Here is an 11,243-nt window from a genome sequence, read left to right on the forward strand (position 1 = left end):
AAATAAATATTAAATAAAATTAGTTTAGATTTTTTTTAGCATTATCGTATATTTTTAATTTATTAAAAAAAATATTTTATATTAGTAACTGATCTTAATATATATCTAATACATATATATATATATATATTCTTGTGAAAATTACATCTGTAGACCCATGTTTTATTTTTCTTGCATAAGAGACAAAGGAATTAAATAAGCTATTGAACCAACTATTATGGGATGTGTTACAAATTATTATAACATGTAGACACATCTATCTGGGGAGATATACATATCTGAGGAAGGCATTATGGTAAACAAATATAAATGAAAATGACATAATATTTTATTATTTTGTCCTTAAATATTTCTCTGTTACTTTTTGACCACTCAAAGTAATCTTGGGTACTTGACACTTCACTCAAATAGTTGCTCTATAAATAGATCCTTCATCACTGTTAAATTAGTAAAAAGCTTCTGTTTCCTGCATGGTATATGTAATATTTTATTATTAAATATCATAACATGCTTATTATTATTGTTCTCTATTTTGTTTGGTATGAAATAAATACTGAATCACCTCCAACACAAAATTTTGGCAGATAGTAGCTAGAGAGAGATCGATTTGAAGCAATCTTCTCTATTAGCAGGAATCTGAAGCATCCACTTTTCTGAATTATATCTCATTAAGATTCTAGGAACAAGAGACACATTATATGGACGATAATAATAGCAATGCCATTGTTACTTCAAACAATAAGTGGAAACTTCCTCTCTCAGTTTTCTTCAAAGATGCAAGGTATGTACTTGTATATCTTATAAGCTTTGATTTTCTTTATTACTTCACTAATTAATACATTATGATGGATCTGAATTATTGCATTGATGGGAGTGTAGGCTTATTTTCAAGATGGATTCTCTTGCAAAGGAGATTCTGGGGATTGCATTTCCCTCTGCACTTGCTGTTGCTGCTGATCCCATTGCTTCTCTCATAGACACAGCATTCATTGGCCACTTAGGTATCTACCCATATATACCTTAAAATATTACAACACCTTTTGATGCGACTTTAGTTTCGATGATATCAATGCCGGTTCATGATTTGAACTTTGAACTTGTTAATGTTGCAAGTGTATGGAATAGTGTATGAAATTAGTCTTACATTGAAGAAAATAAAAAAAAATAAAAAATTTATAAGATGAGAAACACATTAACTTACTGTCTTTAAGATTTTTGAGTTAGTATCTTTTCATTTTGTATTCTCTGCACAACTTGCATTCATACTTTATTCCTTTTTGACAGAAACACAAACACACTTTATTCTCTAATATACGATCATTAATCTCCCATAAAATGAATATGTGTAATTATTAAGAAAAGGTATTTCCATTGCTTGTTTGTTATTTGTAGGACCGGTGGAACTTGCTGCAGCAGGAGTTTCTATAGCTTTGTTCAACCAAGCTTCAAGGATCACCATTTTCCCTTTGGTTAGTATCACAACTTCCTTTGTGGCTGAGGAAGACACCATTGAGAAAATCAATAACAACAAAGCAGCAGCCATGGATACCATCAAGGCCAAGTCCAATGAAATCATGCCTGATGATGATGAGGATGACATAGAAAAAGGTGCCCCCAATGAGAATCCCGACGAGGTTCCAAGTGGTGATGCTGGCTTGAATTCAGTTCCTAAGAACTTGGAAAATAATGGGGATGGTTGCACTTTAGAAAATGTCACAAATAATAATGGAGATGGTACTTTCTTTACTCCCCCCTTCTTTATATTTCGGAATTTCAAATTTCTATGAACATATATAGATAAAAGAAGAAAGAGATGAGAAAGAGAGAGAGCAGAGGTGTGACATTCATACACATTTCTATCACACCTATTATTGCACTATCCTCCTAACCGACTCAACAGATAAGAGAGAGAAAGAAAGAGTTATAACTGTCTAACTGCCTTAACTACTTCTAGCTGAGTCAGCTTCTTCTAGAATCTTCTCTGCAGCTTTACTGGATTCACCAACCTTATTACTTGCTATACTAAAAATTTTATAAAAATGCTATTTGTATACTATGTATTTGTATTCTTATACTTTACGGATAAAGAACGCAGCTTGTCCTTAATGTTTGCGAATTTATTTAAAAATATTTTTAATTTTTTCTACAACCTATATTTTATGTATAAATAGCAGTGATAATCACTAACGTTTTGAATTTCCAGATAACAATACTACAAATGCAAGGAAGTCTACCTCGGTTAGCGATGGTAGAAGTAAGAAAAGCAAGAGTGTTTCAAAAAGTGGAAGAAAGAAAAGACACATTGCTTCAGCATCAACAGCACTACTTTTTGGAACAGTTCTTGGACTCCTTCAAGCTGCAACTCTTGTATTTGCAGCCAAACCTTTATTAGGTGCTATGGGAGTCAAATCTGTAAGTGTCTTCCATCTTTTAATTATTCGATACGTGCAATTAGTCAACGCATTTGACTTGTTTTCTTGAAGCTTTTAAAAGATTTTTTTAAATAGTAAATTAAATTAAAAATAATTTTTAATAAATACGATCAATAACAAATATATTTAGTAAAATAATTTTTAAAATTTAAAAATATTGAAATAAATATTAATGAAAGAATTAAATTTAAAAATGAATTAATTATAATATATGAAGTTATATTAGACTTTTGAATTTTGATAGACATAAATTATCTTTAAAAAGTTTTATTTTAAGTACTTTCAAAAGTATTTTTATCTTTTAAAAATTGCAAGTATAAACACGTAATCTTTTTTATCTATCAAATACAAAACAAAAAGTTTAGACTTTTAAAAAACACAAACACCTCTTTAAAAATTTTTATCAAATTAAGTCTAAATTTTAAACTACTAGCAAATTTATACTTATATTCTTTTGTTGATATTTTTAAATTTTATTAATACCATATATTTAATAATTGGCAGAAATTCAGACAAAACGTTTAAAACATCTTTAAATAAAAATATTGGATCTTGTCCATTAAATAAATTATCATAAATTTTTTATATTTGACATAAATTAAAAGCATTATCTTTATTAAAAAATATTACTATATTTTTTGAAAGCGTTCCTTTAACTTTGATACCAATCTTTTAGTTTGTTTAAAATTTAAATTTTTAACAAAAAATTTATTCAAAGATTGTTTATCTTTTTATTAATTATCTTTTTATTTCATCATCATTTTGATATTTTTTATTTTGTAAATTTAATAATTTTTTAAGAGTTGAATTTTTATTTATAATTTATTTTTTTCTGATTGTTTAAGATCTATATTTTAATCTACTAATTCTTATTGTTAATTGTTCTATTTTTAGTCTAATAATTATTATTTTATTTTTAAATTCCTTGAATAAATTTATTGTAAAATTGAGATTTTGGAAAAAAATTATTTTATATTGATTTAAGACTTTTAAATTAATATTAGTTAGAATTACTAATTGTTGGTCTATTAATTTGGATAATTTAATTATTTTTTATATCTTTTAATTTATTTGTTGATTCAATTTTATTTATAATTTACGCTTTTATTATTAATCTATATTTTTTAGAATATCCTTTTTAACTTTGTCCAAATAAACAATTTTAGAAAAAATTATTTTTGCCGTTTTTATATGATTGGTGGTCTTAATAATTTGGGTTTAATTTGAGAATCTTCTAATTAATAGAAAAAATCTAAGTAATTATATATGAATGTAAAAGCATCTCCAATGCTCATCGGTTTTAGTTTAATTTTATTTTGGGTCATATCAGATATCACATTAGTATTTATGGAATTATATGTCATAAATAATAATTTAAGATTAAATATAAAATTTATTGCTCCAATATTTAATTTTAATTCATTTTAAATTTTGTACAAAAATGACAAAATTTAATTGGTTTTCAGAAAAATAAAATCCTTTTTCTAATGTGAGACCGATTTCTTTTCATTTATATTTTTCAACATAAAATGAAATTTGGAACCATTTCACATAATGTATACGTCAAATTTAAAACTCTAAAAATACTCCAGTGAAATTATTCAAAATATAAAATATTTCATAATATATAGCGAGTGTCTTTAAATATCATTAAGACTAACACATATTAGACCCAAAAATATTTCACTTAGTTGGTGTGAATGTTCTTCCTAGTATGTATTTAATTAATCTCTTTATTATCTGTAATTTATGCAGGGGTCTCCTATGCTAGGCTATGCAATGAAGTACTTGAGACTGAGAGCCTTAGGTGCTCCAGCAGTGCTTCTATCTTTGGCCATGCAAGGAATCTTCAGAGGTTTCAAAGACACAACAACTCCGTTATATGTCATTCGTAGGTTCAATTGATCCATTATATTGTTTTAAGACAATAGTTAGTTTATTTTTCAAGATAAAATTGACTCTGATCTGCCTAATTAAACATGTTATTATATTTTACTTTTCATTTAATAATGAAATTTAATTTCACTAACATATAGCTTTTGTTGTTGAATTTAGTTTCGGGATATGCACTGAATATAGCGATGGATCCAGTACTAATATTTTACTGCAAATTGGGGATCAGAGGTGCAGCCATTTCACATGTCCTTTCCCAGTAAGAAGTCTTAAAGATTTTGTAATTTGAAAAAACTTACTAGTTATTTATTTGCACAACTTTAACTTATGAAAATAATGTTGATCATCCTTTTAGGTACATAATGGCATTTGCTCTCTTGATGATATTAATGAGAAAAGTGCACCTTATGCCTCCAAGCATGAAGGATCTCCAGATTTTTAGGTTTCTCAAAAATGGTATGGGAACAAATCTCACTCTTTTTTCTCCTTTACTTAAAAAAAAAAAAATTAATGGTCCTTTAATCTTCAAACGGTATCATATTTTAGAAAAATGTCGAGACTCGCATGCTGTTGTTTTTCTGTGAAATTAATTATTGAGAATTATTAGATAATTTAATAAGTTAGATTAAATTGTTATTTAACAATTTTTAAGAATTAATTTTACATAAAAATAGTAATTGAATATATTTAAGTGACGTACATATCAAACTAGAAAATTGTTATTTATTTATTAGCTCATGTTGATTGAATTATTATAGGAGGTCTACTATTGGCAAGAGTAATAGCAGTGACATTCTGTGTGACATTGGCTGCATCATTGGCAGCAAGATTAGGCCCAATTCCAATGGCTGCATTCCAAACTTGTCTTCAGGTTTGGTTGACATCTTCCCTTCTAGCTGATGGTTTAGCTGTTGCTGTACAGGTACTGCCAATTATTTATTTATTATAGAAACTTAGAGAAAATTGAAAGGAGTATCTAATAATAAGTTTGGTTGGGGGGTGACAGGCAATTCTAGCATGTGGCTTTGCTGAGAAAAATTTCGAGAAAGTAACTGCTGCTGCAACAAGAACACTTCAAATGAGTTTTATTTTAGGAGTGGCCCTCTCTCTTGTTGTTGGCGTTGGATTGTACTTTGGAGCTGGTGTCTTTTCCAAAAGTCTTCTTGTTATCCATCTCATCAGAGTTGGCATCCCGGTACATACATTTATCAATGGATTTGGTAATGCTTCGTTATATGATTTTGTGGCTAATTTCATTATATTATTACCCCAACAGTTTGTTGCTGTCACACAACCAATCAATTCATTAGCTTTTGTATTTGATGGTGTGAACTATGGTGCTTCCGATTTTGCTTATTCTGCATACTCCTTAGTAAGTTATGAGTTCACATAATGAAATGCCTTTATTTATAGGGTGTTAGATCTCTATCTAAACATAATATTCTGTGTTTTTCAGGTTTTGGTTTCACTAGCAAGTATTGCCACATTGTTCCTCCTCTCTAGGGCCAATGGTTTTGTTGGCATCTGGATTGCATTGGCAATATACATGGGTCTTCGCATGTTTGCCGGTATTTGGAGGTAACAAACTATTTTCCTTACTAATTAATAAAAGAGTAACGCTACGAAACCAATTTCTTTCGGCTAATATTAAAGGAGGATGTTTTCATAAAGACGTGTAAAACGTCTTTTTAGACACTTATGTATCATATTATTATTGGACGTATTAATAAATTGGTTATTTTTAAATTTTTTAATAAATTAGAATAAAACTAATTTTTTTAATAATAATAATAATAATAATAAACCTAATTGTTATCAGATCTAGTCGAACCGACCAATTTACATAACCCACTAGATCATAGGTTTTTTTTTTTTAATAAAAATCAGAGATATCTTTGTCTTTTAATCAACAAATTTAAATATGATTCGGTTTAGATTATGTAAATCGATCGGATCAAATCGGGTCTAATAATTATAATGCGGATAATTGGGTTTATTATTGTTGCTATAATAAACTGATTTTGTTCTAGTTTATTAAAAAAATAAATCATTAACCGGTTTAATAAAGATGTCTAATAATATCATGACACATGTAAATGTCTTTAAAAAAACATTTTTAATGTCTTTATCGAAGTGATCTCCAGTATTAAATAATTATTTTAATTATTTTATTTTATCTTAAATTTTAGATCATAAATCCTAAATTTTAAATTATACACAAATTCTATAATTAACTAATATTTACTAATTAAAAGTTTATTCTCTATACTTTCTCATTTCTATTTTAAAAACAATAATCAAACTCATTCCGAGAAAAGCCAAATTTTGCTTTCAAGATTTTATGATTCCATGTTCCAAATTTTGTTTACCAATATGTCAAATGCTATATGCAGGATGGGAACCGGAACAGGGCCTTGGCGTTTTCTGAGAGGCAATTACTAATAACTCGTCTAGGTAACATAGGAAATAAATTCCAAACTGTGTTATTCAGCTCATGTTTTGTATCAATGTATGTTCATCCTTTAGGATTGAGTGTCTCCTTCTTTTTTATATTTTTAGGACATGAATCCTTCTCATTTCTCAATTCTCTTATGATTATAATCTTATATGCTTCTTGTAGTGCCCTGTTTACATGTGTTAGTTCTTTGTTTTCATTTTCATTTTGTCTCTCTTGTATTTTTTCCTTACATACTGAGATGTACCCTAGCTATAGTCTTTGTGATTTTCTGGTATGTAGGAGATTCTTAATCCTATTGCCAGTTATATGTATACTCCTGAGTGCTTATATATATATACATGTGAGAAATAATAATAATAATAATAATAATAATAATAATAATAAGAATAAATGGCTTTTCAATAATTTTGAACTCAATTTCTTTCTCTATCTCTAATTATTTTATTAGTTTCTTTCTTCTGGTAAAATTTCAAGAGTGGTAAGACTTTAAATATTTTAATATAGCACAAAGTGAGATAAATTAAAGGGTTGGATGGTTAGTGCTTTTCATTTTATCACCTTAGTCAAAGTTGATGGCTTTGTAAAATCAAAGAGTTGGCACAAAAAAAAATTGGCACAAATACAACTATGTAAAACTGGTTCTACAATACAAAATTTGACCTATAAAAGGGGCTTCCTAGTGCATGAGTTAATGCCATCAAATGAAATTTTGGATTTTTCACGTTAAACTGGGGATGTTATTTTATTGCTGACACACACAGTATGTATTTTATTGTTCATTATGCAGATACTATTTACTATATAATACTATTTACCTATATGATTAATATTCACCTGTACAAAATTATAATTTCTACAATTTTGTTCACTGTATTTATTGGTGATACTTTACATCAATTTTGGTGTGCTTCTGCTCACGCTTATAGGGTTTAATACATTAGGAGTGTGCCGACTCTAATTATCCCTAACAAGTGAACCCCTTGGTTTCAGGATAAAATTTATTCTGATTATGTTTTATGTAACACTTCACTATTAGAATATCACACTTCTAGCCATACCACTCTAATAACAAGAAATATTATGACGATTTCATATACTTAATAATAAAATAGAAGCCTTTGACTCGAAATCGTATCGCTGTTTTTTTTTTAATAAAAACGGAAATACTTTTTATCTGAAAATAAACAAACATATACATACATACAAAAGTTCTTACATAGGTATTTTATGAATATAATATACTTACAAAACATACCATTCCTATCCCTCTTACAAAATATAATATTGATGGCGAGGATAAATAAATAATAATAATTAAAACAACAACATCGAATAAGCAAAACGCAATAAAACTCTTCGTGAGCCTCGTCATCCGTCTCCTGAAAAGATAAAGCTGTAGGGGTGAGAACCTAACCACACGGTCTCACCGCGGAGTTTCAGAATTGTCATAAGAAGATATTTAAAGAAAAATCTATTTTCAAACTCAGTGATTATCGATGTCTTATGAATCGTTTAAAAACCGACAGTTTAACCACTAAAAAATTTCAAAACCTTTTTAAAAGAAATCAGTTCAGTATCCAGAAATTCAAAACTCACTTTTCTTATAAAAGAATCTTAAAAGTTTTCTAACAGTATGAACAACCAACCTATTCCAAACATAGGTTCATTAAACATGTGCTGAACCAGCTTGATATTTCATACTTTACTAAATCTCAATTAGAAACCAATCACGCAATCAACCAACACTATCATCAATTTAGTTCCAAGATTCAATCTCAAAAGTACCACACCAGAACAAACACAGGAAAAATAGACAAGGTAAACACAGGTATAGATAGCAGTTAAAGACAGTTAAGCAGTTAGACACTATCATCCGCACTCGCAAGCTTCACATTTTGCGTCCGCAAAACGCGTTCTAAAGAACTAATATATCACTTGCTATACCTAAAGGTCATACGTGACATTAAAACAAATCTCGAATTTACTCAGAAGGATACAAGACCTTAGAAAAGAAGGATAAGTGATAAGGACAACACTCACAAGGATTTGAATAACTGTTGAGATCACAAGTAAACAAGATTATACAAGAAATGAAGAATGTTGGGACGAAATTCAAATCAGAAGTTTAAGAAAGGATCTCGAATTAAAGAAATTCAACAGGAACAATAAGAAGAAAACAGTGCAGCAGTTTGAAACAAGATTAAGCTGGGTCAAAGAAGTATGAGATCGTAGGAGAAGAATAACTAAAGCCAATGATAACGCTCGCAAACTTTTAAAAGTATGATTAGAAACTCCTTCGAATACATTGTTGATGCTTGAAATAATCTCATCATACTGCAGTCTTCTGTTTACTTTTGTCTCATAAAAACTCTTGTTATTTATTTTTGGACTTATTTTTATTTTGTCTCGGATGACAGTAACCTGTTTAACAACTGCCACTTTTAATTTTACTTCTTTATATGTTTGGACTTTGCACTAACCATTTGTTGCAGGTTTGATATTCATTGCATTTCCTCTGTCCTTCTTGATGACAAAAAGAAGAGTAGTAGTAGCTTGCTTGTTTTTTATGCACCCGTGTTATTCTGAGATGTTAAAATTGTTTGAAAATCTTACTAATTGCTTCATCCATAGACAATATATTGTACATAGTATATTATTGCTCTCTATAAGAATATGCAAACAGAAAAGAAGAGAAGAGCACCAATCAAGGGGGAGCAATTCTTGAAAAAGAAAGGGGGAGCAACACAAAAATAAGTAACATCACTCAAAGAAAAGTTCTTTAACTTTATTCAAATTTAATTTCTTTGATCAATGTTACAATTATGTTTGTCATCAAGAGAGAGATTGTTGAGTTAAGAAATTAACTAACTTAATTGATGATGACAAATATTATTTTATTGGGTTAAACAACCAATTAGTTTTGATTGTGTTTGATTAGTATTGCATGCTAATGAAATAATGATGCAGTAGCCCAATAGGATGAAAAATCAAACCAGTAACTAGGTGGGCTCTAAAACATAAAGCCCAAAGTAATTGAACAAAGAAATCACTTGGGCTGAATAGAGAGAAACCAACCCAAGCCCGAGTTGCTCACCCAAGCTAATCCCTCCAAGTTAGTACACTCCAAAGCCAACGTTCACTTTTTCCTTCGGTCAGACTTAGAGAAAAGAGAGAGATAGATTCGTTCCTTGCTCATTTCATCAAAGAAGAAAGATAGAGAAATATTAAGCTAAAAGGCAGAGGTCTAATCACTCAAATCAAACTATTTCAAGCTAAGTCAGAAGCTAAAGGTGATTATTTCCATTGGATTGCAATTTACTTTGTTCACTTCTTCTCTAACTCTCTGCTACGCCAATTTGAGATAAATAGAGAAAGTAATTTCTAATAATCACTTCTGTGAATCAACGGCCAAAATTGTTTCTTGGGGACAAAGTTGTAGCTCAAGGATTCAGATCTGGGTTTACCATTAAACAACTTTTTCACTGCTTATCTAAGGCCTTCGGTCTAGCAAAAAGGCTCAGATTCAAAATTTCTAATTTAGGAATTAATTAAAAATGGTGAAATGGTAAGTTGATGAAGCATACAGCTCGAGGAGTTGACTTGGAAGAGAGCAACTCAGCAACATGGAAGGAGATACAAAAGAAAAATCTTCATCTTTCTGAAGACAAAGAGAGAGACCCAGAGTTTTGAGTTTTTTGTTCTAAGTAACTAATCTGTGAAAAGTTCAACATGTTGGACAGTGTTTTCTAGAGAGAAAGAAGTATTCTGCCAATGTGAAGAACTTAATCAGTGTAAGCACAATCCGATTCATCTAATAGCAACAGAGGCTGTTGAAGCATCAATCTCCTTCATGTTTTACAGATTGTAATTTCATTTTAATGTATATCTTTCTGTAATTTCTTGAGTGGTAAAAGACTGAAAGAGAGAGAGCTCAAGAAAAAGCCAAAGGGTGACAAAAAGTCCAGTGATACACTTGATTGAAAAACCTAGAGAGATTTCAGATTTCTTTTGGTTGTTTCAAATGTCTCGTGTCTTGTACCTGTGAGGTACCCCTTTCTAAGTTGGGTTAGCACTTAGGGTGGAGAGTTAGGTATTAGCATAACCAAGTTAAGTTAGGATAGAACTTGAGAGGGAAAGGATTGTGTCAATCTTGTGAAACCGGTGTATGTAATACTTTAATTATAGTGAAAATTTCACCACTGTTGTAGTGGAGACTAGATGTAAGTTACATTGCACAAGGCAACTGAACTAGGATACATGCTGGTGTCATTCTTCTTCTCTTTCTCTGAGTTCTATTTTCTGATATTTATGAGACAAAACGAAATTGTCTTATAAAGTTTCTGCTGCACAGTTCAAACAGATTCAGAGTGAAAGTCAGTAATTAAAATCTTATTTCATTAAAGTAAAAGAAGGTCATATATTCAACCCCCTTCTCTAAGCCTTCTACAACCTTCCAAGGG

The 11,243-nt window shown here is 29.6% G+C and overlaps 2 protein-coding genes across 2 annotated transcripts in view; both read left to right on the forward strand.

Moving 5' to 3' along the window:
* Positions 1-11,243, forward strand: part of LOC107462687 (protein DETOXIFICATION 43) — a gene marked incomplete in the record, with an annotated part of 40,029 nt that overhangs the window by 11,956 nt on the left and 16,830 nt on the right. The window contains 1 exon segment of the mRNA XM_052253084.1: positions 585-778. Coding sequence (XP_052109044.1) covers positions 699-778 — 80 coding nt within the window.
* Positions 763-7,188, forward strand: LOC107462830 (protein DETOXIFICATION 43; the record flags this gene model as incomplete). The annotated part of the gene is given in 12 exon segments (XM_016081508.3): positions 763-781; positions 880-1,001; positions 1,393-1,734; positions 2,204-2,412; positions 4,188-4,323; positions 4,488-4,584; positions 4,681-4,781; positions 5,084-5,247; positions 5,332-5,520; positions 5,602-5,697; positions 5,782-5,903; positions 6,719-7,188. Coding segments are annotated over 12 exon segments (1,646 nt in total), but the record flags the coding sequence as incomplete, so codon positions are not given.

This window comes from Arachis duranensis, chromosome 8, assembly GCF_000817695.3.
Source record: "Arachis duranensis cultivar V14167 chromosome 8, aradu.V14167.gnm2.J7QH, whole genome shotgun sequence".
Classification (NCBI taxonomy): Eukaryota; Viridiplantae; Streptophyta; class Magnoliopsida; order Fabales; family Fabaceae; genus Arachis; species Arachis duranensis.